Source organism: Meles meles, chromosome 15 (genome assembly GCF_922984935.1).
Source record: "Meles meles chromosome 15, mMelMel3.1 paternal haplotype, whole genome shotgun sequence".
Taxonomy (NCBI): domain Eukaryota; kingdom Metazoa; phylum Chordata; class Mammalia; order Carnivora; family Mustelidae; genus Meles; species Meles meles.
In genome coordinates this window covers 20,620,932-20,641,938 of record NC_060080.1, presented here as the reverse complement: position 1 = coordinate 20,641,938, position 21,007 = coordinate 20,620,932, and the positions used below count along the sequence as shown (strand labels likewise).

Below are 21,007 nucleotides of genomic sequence, written 5' to 3'. Positions count from 1 at the left end.
CACAGTCCTGTCTTCCTTTTATAAGGATGCTTGTGATTACTTTGGGTCCACCCAGATAATCCAGAATAAACTTCCTATCTCAAGATCCTTAACATAATCACATCTGTTATTTGCAACAGAGAGAAAAAAATTTGAAAAACTGAACAAAGAAACAGGAGTCTATGGGGAAGTCTAATATTTGTCATTAGAGTCCAAGAAAGAGAGGAGAAAGAATGTGGTACAGAAAAAATACTTGAAGAAATAATGGCTGAAATGCTCAAATTTGATGGGTTACATAAAGCTACATATGCAAAAAGCTCAGTGAATCCAAAACAGGATAAGCCTTAAAAAAAAAAACCCAGCCGTGCCACGTCATAACAGTTTCAAAATAAAGGAAAAAAACTTAAAAGCAGCCATGGAAATGACACATTACTTACCAGGGAACAATAACTATGGATTTTGCATTAGAAACCAGGAGGGCCAGAAGGAATTGGAACAAGATTTTTTTAAAGCACAGTTGATCCTTGAACAACTTGAGGGTTAGGGGTGCTAACTCCAGCACAGTCAAAAATCTGTATATAATCCTTTTGACCCCCTCCTAAACAACCACTAATAGCTGACTGGTGGCTGGGAACCTTACTGATAACATAAGCAGATTGTTAACATGTACTTTGTGTGTTACATGTATTATATGCTGCATTCTTACAATAAAGTAACTTAGAGAAAACAAAACGTTAAGAAAATCATGAGAGTGGAGGAGGATGGGCAAAACGGGTGACGGGGCGCAGAAGGTGCAAGCTTCCAGGTATGGAATGAATAGGTCACAGGAATAAAAGATACAGCGTAGGGAACCTAGTCAATGGCATTGTAATAGCATTGTATGGTGCTGGATGACGGCTACGCTTGTGTGAACTTGGCATAAGGTATAGAGTTGTTGAACCACTATGTTGTACACCTGAGACTAATATAATATCACGTGTCAACTACTCCAAAAAAAAAAAAAAAGGAAGAAAAGAAAATCTTAAAGAAGAAAACAATGCATTTATAGCTTTGTACTGTACTGAAAAAAGATTGCATGTAAGTGGACCCACGTGGTTCAAACCTCTGTTGTTCAAGGGTCCACTGTGCTACCGTGATCACGTAATTCGACTCCTCCATTGGACTGGTGCAAAAAGCAAGGTCTCCAGAAAGATGAAGTGGGTGTCTTGAATCACAATGTTCTTTACTCCTGTCACTTGATATAATGACCACTTTTCTGTCCTCGCAGCTTCCTTGGCTTTTCTGAGCATGTGTCCTACGCATTCCTTCAGCTGCAAATAACAGAAGCCTGCTCTAACTAGCTCAAGCAAGAAAGGAAATGATTAAAGGAAGCTGGGGGAGGGGGGCGTCCCTGATGGAACTCAAGATCAGGAGTGCAAAGGAGCATCAAGGCATCAAGAATAAACTGAAGTTAAAGCAATGGGCTCTCTTCTGGTTTCTTTCCATTTCTGTCCACACGTTAGCCTTACTCTTCCTTTGAGCGCAGACTGTCTCCCCAGTCCACGTGACTGAAAACCAGTAACTGCTGAGATTTACACGTTGTGGGTCCAAGCTTGGGCTCTCACCAGCTCGGGGCTCCCAGAATATCTCAGAAGAGAGTAATGTTCCAACACGTTAGGTGTGTCCTCATTGACTGTAGTCAGGGAACAGTAGCATGACTGTACAAAGTGACTACTTCCATGGCAAACCTGGGATTATGGGTGGAGGGTAATTCTAGCAAGTGAGTCAGAAGATAAGTGGGATAGAAGCGGTAACATCAGGCTCCCAGAACAAGTCCGTACCATTTTTTGTTCTTGACACACAATTACCCTAAGGTGTGTAGCAAGGTGTTGGGACAGATTTTCTAGGTTTACCGGTTTTATAAAATCTACTCATTTGTATATTTTGTCATTAGTTAAACGAAGTTTTCCAGTTTTCTCTTTCACTATAATATTGAAATAAATCTTGTTATAATCTTGCATGGTGTTGGCATGGAACGTTTACTCTTTTCTTCTCACATTTCCACCAAGGGGAGGGAACGTCTCCTCCCCAGGAGGATATATAATCTTTGTCCCCCTCCCTCTTCCCAAGCAAAAAGTGATTTCACTGCTTGGTAAGACATGCAGAATAAGTTCTCAATGCTCCCTCTTGGGAACGGCCAGTCATCCAGACTCGTTCTGAGCAGCCCTGTCCCTACAAGGGAGACCCGAAGATGCCTGGCTGTGTCAGGGACTAGCTAGATAAATTCAGCTCAGGGAAGATGCACTGGGAAATGCATCTGGCTGAGATCCAAACCACCTTCTCTCCGTCGGCTCTTCCAGTAATGAAGCTCCTCTTGGTCCCCAGATCAAGAATGGTTGAACCTTGTTGATCGCTGTGTCTGCTTCCTTGTGTTCCTTCCTGAACCTTGTTGATGCTTGTGTCTGCTTCCCCATTACTTGCCCCCTTTCAAACCTTAACACGTAGTTGTTCACTCATAGAAAAAAGAATTCTTCTTTCATGGAGTTATATTACCATCTTGCAGCCTTTTGTGATTTGTATGAGACATTTCGTATTTTTCCTGGTAGATCACGGCTTTTGTTCCCAATGGTCACATTTGCTGATTTAAGGACATCTAGATAAGGAAGGTATTCAGGAGCTGACTTTGAAAGAACTGCTTTATTCTGAGACACATACTCTCCATACTCCCTCCCGTTTTTATATTATATTCATTTCCTCTCCTTCTTAGGTTAAGAAGCCTTTTTGAAGAACTGTCTTCTTTGTGGGATCAAATGCTATCTCATACTATCTTTAATGCATTTTTGTGGCTAGAAGTTCCTATGATTCTGTATTTAAATTGATTTATCTTGATTTCCTTTATCTAAATTCCTCAGATTCAAAGTCAGAAGACCTGGCTTTAAGCTTGGGTTCTGCCATCCCCTAGGGTGTGACCTCCTGGCTCCTTTTCCTCGTCTATAATCTGAGAGAGCTGGAGCAGCTGGAGTAGATAACAGTGAGGCCGCGAGGCAAGGAAACTGAAAAGGCTCCATTTCTGCTGTTTTCCTGCTAGTCCCTATTTACTCACATTCTATATTTCACCTGGCATCTGAGTTAAAACCAGAGAAGCTGCATTCCCACTCCAAGGGGGAAGCAAGAGAGTTAAGCATTCTCTGAGTTTCATCCTTGGCCCCCAAACACCTGACAATGACTAAAAACCTGGTCCCAAACATGTTCTAGAACATTAGCTTCAAACAAACCTAAGCTGCCGCTGGCATCAATGCTCCCTACCTTCAGCAGTTTACGAAATAGCACCTATAATTCACTGGTCACTGACCTTTGGTCGGACCCTATCCTGGATTCCTGAAGGAACATGTATCCAGGACCCCTTTCCAGTGGAAATCCCTAACCCCCAGCAACAATGAGACTAACTCTCTTTTCCTTTCCGAGTCTCCCAGACACATGGACTACTATTCTCCATCACTCAAGCTATTCAGTAAACTCCTTTCACTTCCTTCTTGCTCTCATCTGACTTCTATACTGCGCAAAGCCAAGGAGTCTCTTGGCTGGGCCTGCGGGACCCCCTTCTGGATCCTTGGACCCAGCCTGCCTGCTTCAATATCTCAGGTAAGGTCCCTTCCCAACCTAACAGTCCAACATTTAATATTTCCAATAATGTCATGCCCCGTCAGGTGGAAAGAGAAAGAATTTAGGATTCATATGGACTAAAGGTCTAAACTACACTTATTCTTTAGTAATCTATTAGTAGTTGACATAGTAATAGAGATAAAACCTCCTAAGATAACCTGTTTGGGTACAGAGGAGAGAAACCCAGATTATAAACCTTTGCTATCAAAGACTCTGCCGACTTGGCCTGGAGGGCTCAAAGCACCAAAGAATGAAAAGGAAATTTCTTTTGCTCAGGGTGCAACCTAGGAGCCCAGAAAAGCTGCCCGTAGGGGTGGAAACTTAACTGGTTTCCAAACATCATTACAGAGGTCAATAGCCTCATGGTTGACCTTTGACTTGGGAGTAGAGTGGCAGCAATTAAGCACCTGTTTGCCTGAACCCCACTCTAAGCCTGAGACCTGAGACCGCCTCCAGGTGCTTCCTGCCAACCCGGGGACACCTGGGCCAACCTGAAGGACTCTGAACCTGGTTGGTCTATAAGAAAGAAGTTGAAACTAAAAGATTTGTTTTTGGTTTTTGTTTAAGATCTATTTATTCATTTAAGAGAGAGAGTGTGTGTGCATGCAAGCAGGGTGGGAAGGGACAGAGGGAGAAGCTCAAGCAGACTTCCCACTGAGCAGGGACCTCCCCCTCCCCAGATCATGATTAAGATGAAATCAAGAGTAGGTCACTTAAGCGACTGAGCCACCAAGGCACCCAAGATCTGATTTTTTTTTAAAGGTTTTATTTATTTATTTGACAGAGAGAGAGATCACAAGTAGACAGAGAGGCAGGCAGCGGGGGGGGGGGGGGGGGAGGGAGGGGAAGCAGGCTCCCCGCTGAGTGGAGAACCCGATGTGGGGCTCGATCCCAGGACCCTGAGATCATGACCTGAGCCGAAGGCAGTGGTTTAACCCACTGAGCCACCCAGGTGCCCCAAGATCTGATATTTTTATTAGGACTTTTTTTCCATTATGGAATATAAAATTGAAAAATACAGAACACAGAAAAACATGCCAAATCCTACCATTCAGTTTCAGCCACCATTAATGTCTTAATGTGTTTCTTTCTTTCTTCTTCTTCTTTCTTTTTTTTTTTTTAAGTAGGCTCCTAACTGGGCGTGGAGCCCCCACACGGGCGAACTCACCACCCTAAGCTGAAGACCTGAGCTGAGATCAAGCTTCAGATGCTCAACCCACTGAGCCTCCCAGACGCCCCTTGGCGTGTGTCATTTATCCACTGATTCATTTAAAACAAATATCACTTAAGTCGTCTGGTGGGCAGTGTGAAGCCCTGAGGAATCCAGAGGTAAAGTCAACGGACACTTTCTAGAACCTGTAGCATTTCTGTCCGATCTTTCCTCAGTAACTTTTTGTACAAGCAAAAGTGCTTGAAACCTCTCTCCAATTACAGAAACAGTTCCACCTCTCTCTTCTGTAGTTCCTGCTCCCTGAAAGACCCTGTCGAGCCTCGTCCAGGGATATCTTAGGCTTGTGCACTCTGGTGACTGTGGCAGAAGCTGGTGGAGGCCCATATCCTCCAGCCCCTCTGAGAGCCCCCGCAGCTGCCGTGGACGGTTCCCAACATGCTGATGGCATCCCCCCTCCATGTTCTCAATCCTAATTCTTTACCATTCTCAAGTTTTCTGAAATCAATTATTAACAAAGTCTTTGTTCCCATGTATGTCATTGCTCTGTGTGTCCACTATGTCTTAGCAGTCATCCTAGCAAGGGGACAGTTGAGCAGGTGGGGGAAAGTAGAAATGTACTGGGGCTAGATTTTTACCCTAGTTATTGTGTGTGTGTGTGTCTGAGCATGCACGTGTGTGTGTTTATGCATGTGTGTATGTACGTGTGTGTGTGCATGTTTAAATCTACTCTTCCTTTTTTTACTTGGGAAAATACATGCTTATGTTTAGAAAAGATATTTATCAAACAGACACATCTTCACCCTTAATCCCCTTCCCCAGAAGCAACAGTTGCCAATACTCTGAGGTGTTTTCCCAGAAATATTCTAGGTATAAAAAGCATAGAAGTTGAATATAGATTCCTTTTCTTTATGTAAAAGATGACATAATATACACTTTACACTTTGCAAGATATATGGGGATTCACCTCAAAATAGAGTTACCTCACCTTTTTCCCACAGCAATGTTCAGTTGTTTGGAAATGTTCCATTTGAATGGACATTTTGGTTGTTTAATTCATTTGCTATCACAAACAACTCTGCCTTGAGCATCCTTATACACACATTTTTGTATACATGTATCACTACACTTCTCTCAACAATGAATATAATCAATATCTTATCTTTTGATAATTAGTAGGTGACAATATTTTATTTCATTTTTTTACTTTTTTCTTTTTTTGTTTTCTTATTTTTGTCTTTTTTTTTACTTCAGTTTTATTTTCTTATTTCAATGTGGATTTTTATATGTCTATCAAACTATTGATAATTCTTTTTCAGTAAGGTGACTTTTTCTATTTTTTGCCTATTTTCTATCTTACTGATGTAAGATAAAAATCTCTTACGTTAAGGCTGGCCCTTTACTCAATCATCATGCTACAAACATGTCTTTCACCTTTTTGCTGTAATGTGCTTTTCCTCCCCGATTTACAGTTTTTTAGACAGCCTAGTTTGTTTTTTTTTTCTGCTTTCTGGGTTTTGTGTCTTTTTTTTTTTTTTAAGATTTTATTTATTTATTTGACAGGCAGAGATCACAGGTAGGCAGAGAGACAGGCAGAGAGAGAGGAGGAAGTAGGCTCCCCTCAGAGCAGAGAGCCCGATGTGGGGCTCGATCCCAGGACCCTGGGATCATGACCTGAGCCGAAGGCAGAGGATTTAACCCACTGAGCCACCCAGGCGCCCCCCAAATCGCCTTTTAGACAGGTTGTTATACTTCACATCCCCAGCTGTGGTGTGTCTTATTTAGAAAAAGCCATCCTCACTTCAAAACTATTTCTCCCAGCATTTTTCCAGGTTCTTGGTTAAATTTAAGAGTCCAGAAATTATTTTAGGCCAGAAATCAGCCCTACTGTTTGTCTTTTCTGCATTGGCTCTGGGATCCATGATCCATATTTCCCAGGTCCCTGGCTTACTGGCACATTGCTCGTTGTGACCTCAAGCCCTCTCCTGTACATGGAGTTCTTGGTTCAGACCCCAGGGGGAAGCTGTGCAGACCATTCTCACCGGGGCCCATGGGTTCCAGGTGGCCCCACGGGGAGCTGGAGGCCCATGTGACTCAGTCACAGACTATCGCACTTCCTCTGTAAATTCAGCTGGCTCCGGTCCCCTCTCCCCTCCCATCCCAGCTGCTGAGCCTTGCCAGCCCTTCTCTGAGGGAATTTGCATCATGCAGCAACCGCAGGACTCTTGAGGACTGCCTCCCTGAGCCATGGTCTGTGCAGCTCTCCCCGTGCTACTCCTGGCCGTGACTCTGCCCCCGGTGGGGTCTCCAGTTGCGCAAGTATCCCAACCCGTGAGTAAGACTGGGGCGAGGACCCAGGGAAGGTCTCCAGAGCTGACACAGGGGCCTGTCAGCGTGAGAGGCAACCGGTGTGGATGAAGGGACAGGTAGAGGAGCAAGGACTGACGGGAGAGGAAGTAACGTAGAAAAAGAGAGGCCCGTTTCTTATAAAAACCTCTGAGAGGTCAGTCTTGTTTTCTAGCGAGTGGGAGAGCTTTTGCTTCTTCGAGTCACTGTGAACCCTAGTGATGCCAGCTGCACTTTGGAGGAAGGCTCTCCCGGTCAAGCTTACGATTTAAAAATGGAAAGAAAAGAAGAATTTTCCGGAGTTGGGAACCATGGGCATAGAGGACAGGGGAGACTCTGAAGACAGCAAAGTCGAGATAGCACTTTGGGCTCTCTGTTTTCTCCCGGGAAGACATCCGCATCTCTATCCATATCCATATCTGTGTCTGTTTTTAGATAGTACGCATGTTCATATACAATTTTGAGAGAGGGAGGAGTTAGTGAGGAAATGATTTATAGGAACGAGAGACGAAGGGAAGATGCTGCCTTATGCTCACCCTCGTGGCAATTCCTATGGAGAGAACAGAATTTCCCAAGCCGCGGGGCCCCAGCCGGCTCTGCCCAGACCTCCCCAGTGGCATTCCAGACACTGCCATTTCAATTAGCCCAGAGGCCCAGGGACAGGTAAATTCAGGAAGGAATTAAGCAAAGCATGTTGACTCTCTAGGGTGTGCCGGGTTCTGGGTTCAGGTGGGATTTGCGGCCCCGGCGGAGTCCTCGGGGCTGCAGCCCTTGCGCCTCCTACCGGAAGCTTGCCTTCCTCTCCTGATGTGCCCGCTTGGATCCCAGGCGAAAGAAGAGCTTCAAAGAGATGGAGACATGCTAAATTACTCAGGCTAGCCTGAGTCCCCTAGGGAAGAAGGTGTCCCTGGAAGAAACTTGGGGTCAGCCTCCTCTCAGAGGTCTCTCCTCTGTGCTCTGTTCCAGGCACAGAGTCAGGCTGGAGGGGAATCGGGGCAGCCAGTGGACCAAAGGAGTGGAGAAGGTGGTGAGTGGATGGAATGGACAGGAGGAGGAAGGAGAGAGGGAGAGAGGGCAAGGGGAGAGGACAGGGAGCAGGGGATGAGGCTGAAGATGGCCCCCAGAGCACTGGATTCACGGCTGCTCACGGTGGACACACAGATCCAGAAGCCAGTTCTCTAGCTGTGAGGCCTTGAGAAAATCATTCGCCTTGGAGAGCCTCGTCTATAAATGAGGGTTTGGGGGAGGGTAACATGGAGCTGCGTGTGAATGCACCGTAGCTAGTGAAGGGTTACAGCTCTCTCGAGTCTTGTCCGCTCCTAGCTGGGCTGTGGGAGGTGGGATCTGCCTGGTGTCCGGGCAGGGACTAGTCATTTATGGGAAGCAGAAGGGGACCAGCCCATAGCCTTGCTGCCTCTTCTCTCCAGCTGCCCCCCTCTGCTCCTGTAGAATCAGTCCTGGCCTCGGTCTATGTGCAGCTGGACTTGTCAAACCAGACCTGGCCACTGGCAATCTCCAGGACCCTGACTGGCCCCCTTGCCTCGGCTTCCTCTTTCCCAAGAACGCTCACTGGCCTCAGCCTCACGACAGGTAGGGGGGATTCCACGGAGCCCTCTCAGTGGCCCGTCCACCACTTGTGGGGGATGGGGGCTCAGAAAGAAGGGGGCACAGGCTTCCTAGGTCTCCTGCAGCCAGCTCCCCTTGACCGTTGCCAGACCCTCGCATTTCCTGGAGGGTCTCCATGGGCCGGCTCCTTCCTCACCTTCCCACCAGACAGACCCTTCCCTTCCTCTTCCATGTCCCCATCTTCTAAACTTTGGCAGAGGCCTAAGAGGCAGACAGTGGTGGCTCGGATTTCTCCGGCCCTCCCCCACCCTCCCACCCCCCATGACTTTGCCCAGCAGGAGGACCTCTGCTGTTTTCACCCTGAGGAGGCAATCCCTGATGGCTGAGGCCCTTGTGAGTTTGGGATGGTTCCAGACAGCCAGCCCTAGAGCCTCTCAGGCATCAGACTACCTGGCCCGTCCACTTCTCGTCCCCACCCTCTGCTGCAGAGTGTAACGTGCACGGGGATGGGCAGAGCTACTGTGCGTGCATGTCTGGGTACCAGTGGAACACCAGCGTCTGCTCCCATCACCCGCCCTGCCAGGCCACCCCCAACCACAGGCCCTGCGGCTGTCTGGTCTTTGGCTCTACTGAAGTCGGGTACTGCCAGTTGCTGCCACCTGGTAAGGAGGGTTGGGAACTTGGAAACCAATGAGTCCCAGTGTGTTGTCTCCTCTCTGACCCCTGTCTTTCTGCCAGCTGGCCCAAGCCCAGGTTTCTCCGCCGGGCGGGAGAATTGCCAGTTATCCTGGCGTGGGGGTGGGGGGGTCACAGCCCTGAGCTTGGGACCTGAGTAGTGAGACTAATGAACAGTAGGGCTCCTGAGACATATGGACAAGAAGAGAAAGGGCTAGAGTGACTGCTGTTGACCCTAGAGGGCCAGGAAGGGGCTTCAGCAGCCCCAGGTTACCTAGGGGAGGGAAAATCATGGGCCACAAGGCTTCTCTGTTTGGCTCCCTAAGACAGAGTTCTCCAACTGGACTGCAGCAGCCGCACTCATCCAGCGACAAAACAAAGTGACATAGTACTGGGGGCGGTGGGGAGGGAGAGAGGAGGAATGGGCTTCCGAAGGTGGGGAAGGAGTGAGAGCTTAACCGCAGAGGACCACAGTTCCTTCTCCAAGGGGCCCCTGCCTCCTGCCTCCCTGCAGTCCCCGGAAGGCTGAGCCTGAACTCCTGGGTGCGGACGCCGGGCACCACTCTGAGTCTGACCCTCGTCAAGAGCCGTGAGACCACAAACCTGAACTGGTTCCTGTGGCCCCCGGGGAGCCCCACCGCCATCCTCCTGCAGCCAGGGACACATGTGTCCCTGACCTCTAGCCCGGGCCAGGCTGTCCTCAGCATCCTCAACGTCTCCCATAGATGGGCAGGTAGCTAGCCTGCCCTTCCTCTCATCTCTCTTCTCCTCTGTCTTCCCCTTCTCTTCACCCTTCTCTCCCCCTGATCCCCTCGCCTTCCTCCTCCTCCCGCTCTTCTCCTTCCTGCTTTTCTCTCCCCTTCCTTTCCCTTTGCATCTTTCTGGGGAAACAAAGGCGAAGGGGCCTGCTGATACGCACAATCACAAGAGAATGCTGAAGGTAGGGGTCAATCTCGGCAGTGAACAGACAGTGTGTTCTGCGTCAAGATGTTGCAGTGGCAGCAGGTGTCTCGGGAAAGACATCACCTAGCAGGAAAGGGGTTCACCTCGGAATTCATGGCTCCAGGCTATTAAAAAAGGAGCCTCTTCTCCAGGCCTCTTCCTCCTAGAAATCCTTTCAGGGGCAGGGACTTGTGTTGCTGGGCTTGAGAGGTCCCCCCGGGAAGGCAGACCTCAGGTGTGGCTTCGGGAGCAGCAGCGCTTCTGTGGCACAGGTGGGGCCCGCAGGAGCTGGGAGGAGCAGCAGGTGTGTATCCGCAGGTGAGTACACGTGCTGCTTTGAGGCTCAGGGATTCAGGTGGGAGCTGTCCCAGGTGGTGAAGGTGCCGCTGCAGGCCACAGATGTGGCTCGGCTTCCAGACCAGCTCTCCATTTCCTGTGCCACCTGCCCTGGCTTCCAGCTGACCTGCTGCATCCCTAGCACACATCTGGCCTACACAGCTTCCTGGAGTCCTGGAGAGGGCAGCAAAGGTACGGAGGGGCTCTCTGGGTCCGAGGACAGGTGGCAGCTGGTCTCTAGGCAGCTGGCTCTCCAGTTCACAGGAAGCAGAGCCTGCAGTTCAACCTGAGTTCTGAGTCCAAGTCCAACCCTGTTTTTACCCCATGAGCAATCCTAATTGTATCAATCCAGCAATAACCACATGAACGTAGATAACTGTTTGCAAAATGTTTTCACACAATCTTAATGAACTCTTGCAATATACTCTGTGAAGTTCATTTGATGATAGACCCTGTTCTACAAATGAGGAACCTGGCTTCATGTCCTGGGGTTAGTTAGAGACCCCCCACCCCCACCCCGGGTGTCCCTCACCAAAATGCAAGCGTTGCCTCCGTAGTTTCCTGCTCGTGTACCACTCAGCTCTCCCTCGCTGTGTCATCTGCTTCTGAAGTTGCTAGAAAGACTGAGAGGACATCTCTGGGCCTGCTGGTTCCAGGTCTGTTCCAGGCGCAGTAACTGTTCCCTCTCTCATGTCATCTGCAGCCTCCTCGGCCAGCGCGCCCGGCTCCCAGTGCTTTGTGCTGGCCGTCCAGCGCTGCCCTGCGGCGGACACCACATACACTTGTGAGCTGCAGAGCCCAGGGCTGACCCCTCTCAGGGTCCCCATCTCTGTCACCGTCATCCGGGGTACGCGGGGCTTGGGATCCAGCCGGCTGACTTCTCACCTGCTTGTCCTGGGTGCTCCTCGACGTTTCTCTGCCCTGAGCCCCACAGTGGGTCTCCAGGGCCTGGACAGGCTTCTGCCCCAGAAAGGCAGGGGCTGGACGGTGGTTGCTGAGCCTCCCTGATATCATTGTGCAGATGGAGACACCACCTGCCCAGAGGACTCCTCAGCTGTTGCCTGGAATGTCACCAAGGCTGGCCACGTGGCACAGGCCCCATGCCCGGCGAACAGGACCGGTGTGGTGACGCGGACCTGTGGGCCCGATGGGATTTGGGAACCCGTTTATAGCAGCTGCACAGACGCAGAGCTCCTGGCCTTGCATCACAGAACCCAGGTAATGCTTCGGGCCCTGCTGCCCACACTCCTCACCCTCCACGCCCTACCCCTTTCCCACTCGGGACCTCGCTTCAGAAGCCTTTCCCCCTGAGGCCAGCCTGAAGGTCCTTCACCTTCTCTGAACTAGAGCCTAGCAGAGCCAGGGAGTGAGGCAGGAGCCAGCGAGGGTCCAGCGCTCTCATTGTGGGGCATGTGCTATTCTCCAATCTTAACCCCACCAAGTGTCTGTCAGTTCCTTCCACGTGGCTCACGCAATCTTGGTTTCCTGTTCCCTTGGGACTGGTGCGGGGATGGGGAGGAAAGACTGGGATGGGGGAGGAACGGCCCCTCCCTCATGAGGACTTGCCCACCCCCCCTCCCCTATTCCTGCTGTCTTGTCTGTCTCAGCTGCTGTGGGCAGGCCAGGGCCAGCCTACTGTGGAGGTGCCCCAGATCCTGGCACAGCTGTCGGAGCAGGTGACGGCGGTGAGCTCTCCCTCTGACTTGTTGGCGCTGCTGGGCACCATATCATCCCTGGCCCGGGTGGTGGTGGATGCTAGAATACAGCTTCCCCGCAGCGCCCTGCAGGTAAGCTCTCTGAGCCATGGCGGGGGCCAGCTGGGAGGTGGGGGCCTGAAGCTCTTTACCTCTGGGCACTTCTGTCCCCCTGACATCACCATGGGCTGTCAGACAGCAGAGCTTTCTAGAGTCTGAGTATCTGCTCCCCTGGTCCGTCTCTCCTCTTGGACACCAGTCTCCAAGGCCATGGAATGTGGAGAAGGTCTGATGCTGGGAACACATGGGAGGTCGGAGAAGGCAGGAATGGGAGTGAAGGCGTGAGTTCAGAGGCATTCATGCAGAGGCAGATGGGTGCATATGATGGGAAGCCCCCCCACACCCCCGAAACACACACACACGATACCTACATGGAGATACTAGAACACTCTGGGCTTGGCTAGACTCACCTAACCCAGCTCTCACTGTGGGCCGCAGTTGGTGACCAATAAGAGGCATCCTAAAGAATAACCAGGGACAACGACACAACACACTTCCTCTCTGGGAATGTGTATCCCATGTGGGTTAGATGCCACATGCATGGCCTTCTACTTTAGAATACCGTGCCCTCTACCACTGGGGACCGTTCTTAGCTTTATGGACCTGGAGGGGTCAAGGAATTGGGAAGGGGCCCCTTAGGGGCTGGGTGACCGAAGGGATGGAGAGGAGAGAAAGGCTGTCAGGTGGAGAGGCTGGAATCCATCAGGAGGCCACATACTTGAAGCCACGCCAGCAGTGAGCTACACAGCTCCCCATCCTTTCCCTGCAGAAGCTCTTCCTTCACAGGTCTCTCTTCCTCTCCCCCTTGCTCTCCACCCTTGGCTCTTCTGCTGGACTAGGCAACGTGGGTTTGGGGCCTAGAGTTCCCTGTGCCCCTCGCCCGGTGCTGTGCTCTCTGTTGGGATCTCTCTGTTGGGTGTCACAGGGTCTCCTGAAAACCACAGACAAGGTCCTCGACATGGACGCCGACTCTCTGTGGGCCCCAGCCCAGGCCCAGAAGCCCTCGGCGGGCTCAGCTCTCCTGCTGGCTGTGGAGACCCTGGCGCGCCACCTGTGCCCACAGGGCCAGCCCTTCTCCTTCAGCTTGCACAACGTGGGGCTGCGGGCCCAGCTCCTTGGACCTGCGTTTCCTGCTGACTACAGCGCCTCCTTCTCCACTCAGCCGCCATTGCAGGCACGCGTTCCCAGGCGCTCGCTGGCCCCGCTGGACCACAACGGAACTAACGTCAGTGTTACTAGCCTGCTGCTGCGGAAACTGGACCGTCTTCTGCCCTCAAATTATGGCCAAGGCCTGGGGGACTCTCTCTATGCCACTCCTGGGCTGGTCCTCTCCGTTTCCATCATGGCGGGTGGCCAGGCCTTCAACCAGGGAGAAGTCATCATGGACTTCGGGAACACAGCTAGCACTCCCCGCTGTGTCTTCTGGGACCACGGTCTCTTCCAGGGCAAGGGGGGCTGGTCAGATGAAGGGTGCCAGGTGCAGACGGTCCAGGCCAGCCCCACCACTCAGTGCATCTGCCGGCACCTCACAGCCTTCTCCATCCTCATGTCCCAAAATACTGTTCCAGAAAACCCCACCCTGGAGCTGCTGAGTCAGGTGGGCTTGGGGGCCTCCATCCTGGCGTTGCTCGTGTGCCTGGGCGTGTACAGGCTGGTGTGGAGAGTCGTGGTACAGAACAAAGTCACCTACTTACGCCACATGGCCCTGCTCAACATGGTGCTCTGCCTTTTGGCTGCAGACACCTGCTTCCTGGGAGCCCCACTGCTTCCTCCCGGGCCCCGAAGCCCGCTCTGCCTGGCTGCTGCCTTCCTCTGTCACTTCCTCTACCTGGCCACCTTCTTCTGGATGCTGGCTCAGGCCCTGATGCTGGCGCACCAGCTGCTCTTCGTCTTCCGTCAGCTGTCCAAGTGCCGAGTACTCTCCCTGATGGTGGTCCTCGGCTATTTGTGCCCAATAGGGTTTGCAGGAGCTGCCCTGGGCCTCTACCTACCCCGGGGGCAGTACCTGGGTGAGGGGGCATGCTGGCTAAATGGGAAAGGAGGGGCGCTCTACACCTTCGTGGGGCCAGTGCTGGCCATCGTGGGTGTGAATGGGCTGGTCCTAACCATGGCTGTGCTGAAGCTCCTGAGACCTTCGCTGTCAGAAGGACCCCCGGTGGAGAAGCGTCATGCCCTTCTGGGGGTGACCAAAGCCCTGCTCATTCTCACCCCCGTCTTCGGCCTCACCTGGGGGCTGGGCCTGGCCACTCTGCTGGAGAAAGTCTCCATAGTTCCTCACTACATCTTCACGATTCTCAACACCACCCAGGTGGGTGGCTATGTGGGGGCTGTGCTTGTTGCCCTTTAAGACGGTAGAAGTCGTTGCCAGTCCCTTCTCAAGGAGGTGCCATGGCACAGCAGAAGAAACGGTCTCAGGAATTTGAGAAGACTTAGGTGTGGATCCCAGTTCCTCCCCTGGCTAGCTGGAGAACTTTGGACAAATCTCTGTGAGCTTTGGTTTTCTTATCCGTAAAACAGTGCCTGGTTTTGCCAGAGAGGTCAGGAAATTGTCAGCACCCAAAACTTTGATATCTCCTTTGTCACCAAAGCAGTAAGAGAAGCATCTGAAACAAAATTCTATGCACCACATGATGTGAATGTACAGAAAACTCTAGATGGGAAGCCTCGGGACGTGAATTAGACAGGAAGACAGAGGCTGAAGGAAGAGGAGAGGGAAAGAGCCGATTTGGGTTGATTCCTTCCTCCTTGACTAACTTATCCACGTATCCCTCTTCTTAGGGTGTCTTCATCTTGCTGTTTGGTTGCCTCATGGACAAGAAGGTGAGTCTGCCCACCCAGCCCCCGTCTGACTTGCAGTGCCCAGGCGAGGACTTGGGCTGGCGTCACCGGGGCATTACCTTACCTGCAGATACGAAAGGCCTTACTCCAACGCTTCTGCCGCACCCAACCTCCCAAGTCCACCATCTCCCTGGTGAGTTGCTGCCTTCAAACCCTCAGTTCTCCCACTGAGAGCAAGTTACAAGCAGCTGTTCCACAGCCTTCCTAGGAGGCACGGCTAGGAGCTGAGAGGAGGCTGGGACTATCTTTTAGAATAAGGATGGATCGGGTTCAAACTCCCCAACAATGGAGAAAGGAGCCACATCAGAGCAGTCAGAGTCAGGTTCCCGGGCTCCTGATTCCAACCTGGACTCCTGGGGATTCTCTTTCTCCCGGTTTCTCCATCTGAAAGTCTGCCCCCAGTTACTATATGAAGGGAATAGGTGGGATGGGTAAGTCCGGGAGTCGGTGTAGCCAAGAGCAAAGTTCTTAGGATTACTGTGGGCCTGGCAGGAGGGCGGGTGAGACCGTGAAGACGGGTACAACCCCATCAAAGGAGAGTTGATGATGATGATAATAATAATCACCCTTTAATTGGGCCTTTCTGCCCCTTCCTAGGCTACATATGAAACCTACATCCCAGAACACAGCAAAGGAAGAAGTGAAGATATCAGGTGAGAAGCAAGCCCTCCTGAGAGCAGTATGAGCCGCACGGAGTAAAGCCGAGGGTAGCAAGGAGCGTCCTGGCTCAGAAGGCTCCTCTTCATGTCACTGTCCCGGCCCAAGGATTGGAAAACAGACTTTCCCAGCATAGACATTTCTGGATGGGATGGGGAAGGTGGAGGCCGCAGCAGATGGCCTAGCATCTTCTAGTGCGTTCTCAGAAAGCCGGAGGCACTTTTACTACCAACAACCTTTGATTCAGTTCACTCTGAAAATTCCTTTTCACACTGTCAAATATTTAATTATCCTGAAAAACCTTTGCTTTGAAGGACTTGCCATGGGCTTGGTATCCAGAGGGCAGGGCAGCCTTGCAAGGAAGGTCCCCTTCACCAGCTCAGAGCTTCAAGGCGAGCCCTTTCACAGGGAAGGCAGAAGCTGTGCGTGAACCACACACAGGGCCCATGCGGCCCCTCTTCCACGGGAGCTGAGAGAATGTGCCTGAATCCACCAGGATGGGCCCTGGCCCAGTGCTCTGAGCCTTTCTGCCCTCCCAGAGCTCAGCTGTTGGCAAAGACAAGCTAATGTTTCCACTAGTCATGTTCCTTTCTCTTGCAGGTCACCTATCCCCACCCCTAAACTATACAAGCAAAAATAGCATGAAAAACTAGTCAAAGCTACCTAATAATAAGCCTTCCTCTGCTGTAAACACAGTCGACAGATAGTAAAGTTCAAAATGATGGCAAGTAATAATTTTGCAAGTCTCAATCAGTTTTTGACTAATCAGCAGTTCATGTTACAGATAATTTGATAAAAATTGTTTTATTTTTAACTATTCAGTAATTTCCTTTCTGATTATTTCTTCTTTACAGCTAGGAAGAAAAAGGATGGCTTAATGGCAGGAACTCTGATCTTCCAAACATTAAAGGTGAAGAACAGATTTTGGTTTCTTTTCAAAGTTTAGGAAAAGGTGAAGCTAATAGGTCCCTCTTTCTTTAACTTTCACAACAGTATCGATATAAATGTAAGTTTCATAGCTGTATGCATGTATATACCATGTCACCGATCTGAGCACCTTTGTAAGGACGCATTAACAACTTTAAAGTACAGCGGAAGTTACCACAGACCACCAAGGATTAAAGCGACGAGATGACAAACACTGATCCTGGGTGGCTCAGTGGGTTAAGCCTCTGCCTTCAGCTCAGGTCATGATCTCAGGGTCATGGGATCGAGCCCCACATCAAGCCCCACATTGGGCTCTCTGCTCAGCAGGGAAACTGCTTCACTTCCTCTCTCTGCCTGCCTCTCTGCCTACTTGTGATCTCTGTCTGTCAAATAAATAAATAAAATCTTAAAAAAAAAAAAAAAAGTGACAGGCTCAGTGTGCCTGGGTGGTTCAGTTGGTTGATTCTTGGTTTTCTGCTCAGGTCATGGCCTTGGTGTTGTGGGATCCCCAGTGCTCTCGCTCTCTAAAATAATAAATAAAATCTTTTTTAAAATTATATTAAAATTGATGGGCTCAGGATAAAACTAGATATGGAAAAGAAATATTTAAGAGAAGTCTTGAGAGGACACAAGGACATCTAGCTGAATTAACTCATGGAATCCACAAGATGATGACAGGGTTCTGAAAATTTTTTCAACTGGAGAAATGAAAAAAAAATTCTCATGAATGAGTCTTTGTTCATTAAAAAATTCATGGCTATTTTTATAAAATGCAATGGGAATATTTTCTGTTGAAATGCAAATGGATATGCAGTTGAAAACAGTTTTCGTACAAACATGGATCTGTGTGAATATTTTCAATGTATATAAACCAGTGCAAATATTTTTCCAAATGAATTCAGTCTTTTTTTTTGTTGTTCCCCAAGAGAAGATACCAACTCAGCAGGGCGATTGCAACATTTCTAAGCCTCAGACCGCCCCAGCCCCCAAGGGAGGCGGGAGGCAGGCAGCCACTGGAACAGCTAGAGCTCTGCCTGCTGGTTTCCCTGGCAACAGAGCCCTGTCTCAATCGCCCTTGCACTTCATTAATATTTACAGTCTTAATTTTTTAAATTATAAGATTATTTTTGAATATTTCAACTAATACACATTCATTTTAAAAGCAGCATAGACTCTGAGTGTGCTTCTGTAGAAATCTATGTCTTACGCTTTTCTCAAATGATGGCACGTAGTTCATGCTCTGCGGCTGAAAACACACTTTAGAACTGATCAATGAAATGACAGGAAACCTTTGTTCACTTGACTCTCACATAAAAAGGGACTGAAAAGAAGGTTAGGCAGGTAAATATAAGAAAGTGAGGCTTAGCAGGAATTCCATTTCTAAAAAGATGACTTAAAGGAGTAAGCAGAGGATTCCCTGGCTGGCTCAATCTGTTGAGCGTCCAACTCTTGGTTTCGGGTCAGGTCATGATCTCAGGGGAATGAGATGGAGCCCTGCACTGGGCTTTGCGCTCAGTGTGGAGTCTGCTGGAGATTCTCTCCCTCTCCCTCTGCCGCCGCCCCCCCCCCCCAACCCAAGTGTGAACTCTTTCTCTCCCAAATAAAATAAAATCAAAGAAAAAAAAAAAAGAAAGAAGTAGACATGTGAGTTGACAAATGCATAAAAGATGTGCATTCTAGGTGTTTATATCCTCAAAAAAGAGGCACTTGGTAAAACAAATTAGGACATATCTACCAAAGGAATGCTATAGGGTCATCACAAATGATGATGTATAGGGGCGCCTGGGTGGCTCAGTCGGTTAAGCGGCTGCCTTTGGCTCAGGTCATGGTCCTGGGGTCCTGGGATTGAGCCCCATGTCGCTCTCCCTGCTCAGCGGGGAATCTGCTTCTCCCTCCCGCCTCCCCCCACCCCATTTGTGCTCTCTCACACTTGCTCTCTCAAGTAAATAAATAAAATCTAAAAAGATAATATACAGCTACACCTACTGATACAGAAAAATGTTTAAGCTATATAGCTAAGTAAGACAAAAGGGTTCCCGAAGAACAGCATTATACTAGCCAATTCTGGTCCATATCAAAATTAGATCCATGAGTGTCCATACGGATATGTGTGCATTGAGGAGGAAACATACCAAAATAGTAACAGTGGGGATCTCTACTGGATTTTTCATTTTTTCTTACTCTATAAATACTATTTGAATTATTTCTTTACAATGAGCATGTATTTTTATATTAGAAGAAAGTGATCTTGAAAAAGTTCTTCTGAACATTTTGCATATTTACAAATAGAAACTTGACAAGCAAAGTAACAGAAAGTATACCCTGGAATTTAGATTGGATGGAAGGGTGGGCAACATTAGGGATTCTTGAGAAAGCTTTGAACCACCTATTTTGAGTTCTGTTTGGGAACCAGTTCTGTCTGATCACGACAGTCCCTTAAGTGTGGAGGGGGAAAAGGGCTCCTAGTTGAGTTGAGGGCGGCCAGAAACATTGCTAACATGTCTAAATGCTTTGTCTCTTTCACAATAATGCATTCCTTTTCAGAATAGTATTTTTACTCAGTGTTTGTTGTTCCATCCCCCACATTCTCCCATTTCCTCTCAATCACTGATCCCTCTTCACTGAAAAAGATCAGAGTCCCAGAAAAACCGCAGAGGACACAGACAGAGGACCTCCAAGTCACCCATTAAATCCCAGAGGAAGACTGGAGACCGGCTGCTGTTTTTCAGTCCTCGAGAGAGACCGGAATTGAAGAGGCCTAGAGAAAATAAACATAAACGAGAAGGGATGGGGGAGAAGATAGGCTGAGAATTAGGATTCTTCTCTCCAGAAAGATGGATATAAAGAGGGTAAGAATTTTTGTTTTGCTGGTTGCTGTAGCTTCAGTATCTAAAATATGCCCGACACATAACAGGTGCTCAGTAAGTATTTACTGAGCAAATGAGCTCTGCAGAGCACAGGAAGAGTGCGGACTTTTACTCAGTCAGAGCCCCCAAGAAGCAAAGAGCTGGCGGGGGTGGGGGGGCGTGGAGTGGGGAGCACACTTCTAAAGTTTGATGAAAGATGAAGGCAAATTTAAGGCTCCACCCCAAAATGGTTATTTGGTGGAACAGAGGGTCTAATTAAAGTTTTGTATGAAAAGAGAAATACTTAAGCTGGGATCTTAAAGAATAGCATAACCAGTTCGAGAGACCTGAGGACAAAGAACAACATCTGCTTTAGATGGAGGCACCTAAATCCAGGACAGACAAGGGGGGGGTCTCCTGCAACAGCCACGCTTTGAAAACAGCTCAGCTTTCTCTGACACACAGAGAATGTTTAGAAATAGCATACAACTTACATAAAACTGGATGAACCCATGACTCAACTGCAGAACTAGAACGTTAGCAACACAAACCGAGTCCCACTGCTTCCTGCCCTGCTCTGAATGTTTTCGAGGTAGCATCTAAAAAAATTCTTTGTGTGGTGAAACACATGAAATTGATCATTTTAAGCGTTTTTAAAGATTTTATTTATTCATTTATTTGACAGAGAGAGAGCACACAAGCAGGGGGAGCAGCAGGCAGAGGGAGAGGACTCTCTGCTGCCACTCCCCACTGAGCAGGGAGCCTGACATGGGGTTCCATCCCAGGACCCTGGGATCATGACCTGAGTTGAAGGCAGACACTTAACCAACTGAGCCACTCAGGCGCCCCGTTTTTAAGCTTTTTTTTTTTTTTAAGATTTTATTTATTCATTTATTTGACAGAAAGAGAGAGAAAACACAAGCAGGGGGAGCGGCAGGCAGAGGGAGAGGGGAAACTTACCATTTTAACCATTTTCAGTGTACAGTTCAGTAGTGAGAAGTACATACACATTGTTGGGCAACCAATCTCCAGAACTCATCTTTCAACTGAAACTCTGTACCCGTTAACTCTCCCTTCCCCTTACTCCAGCCCCTGGCAACCATCATTCTACTTTCTGTCACTATGAATGTGACAATTTTGCACACCTTATACAATTCAAACCATAGAGCATTTGTCCTTTTGTGACTGGTTTTTTTTTTTTTTTTAAGATATTTTATTTCTTTATTTGACAGACAGAGATCACAGTAGGCAGAGAGAGAGGAGGAAGCAGGCTCCCCGCCGAGCAGAGAGCCCGATGCAGGGCTCGATCCCAGTACCCCGGGATCACGACC

At 49.2% G+C, this 21,007-nt stretch overlaps 1 protein-coding gene across 5 annotated transcripts; it reads left to right on the top strand.

Annotated features, from left to right (window-relative positions):
• Positions 1–6,988: 6,988 nt before the first annotated feature.
• Positions 6,989–17,043, top strand: ADGRF3 (adhesion G protein-coupled receptor F3). 5 transcript variants are annotated; one of them, XM_045979964.1, is made up of 14 exons: positions 6,989–7,120; positions 8,102–8,159; positions 8,585–8,725; positions 9,190–9,363; positions 9,891–10,109; positions 10,637–10,846; positions 11,358–11,501; positions 11,676–11,872; positions 12,262–12,441; positions 13,334–14,716; positions 15,187–15,228; positions 15,317–15,379; positions 15,844–15,899; positions 16,758–17,043. In XM_045979964.1, exons 1-14 carry the CDS (start codon positions 7,037–7,039, stop codon positions 16,759–16,761), a joined length of 2,955 nt encoding a protein of 984 aa, XP_045835920.1. In that variant the 5' UTR covers positions 6,989–7,036; the 3' UTR covers positions 16,762–17,043. The 5 variants fall into 5 exon arrangements, with proteins under 5 accessions (XP_045835920.1, XP_045835919.1, XP_045835921.1 ...); XM_045979963.1 differs by having other exon boundaries at positions 8,102–8,162; XM_045979960.1 differs by lacking the exon at positions 6,989–7,120 and adding an exon at positions 7,681–7,798 and having other exon boundaries at positions 8,102–8,162.
• The last annotated feature ends 3,964 nt before the right edge of the window (positions 17,044–21,007 follow it).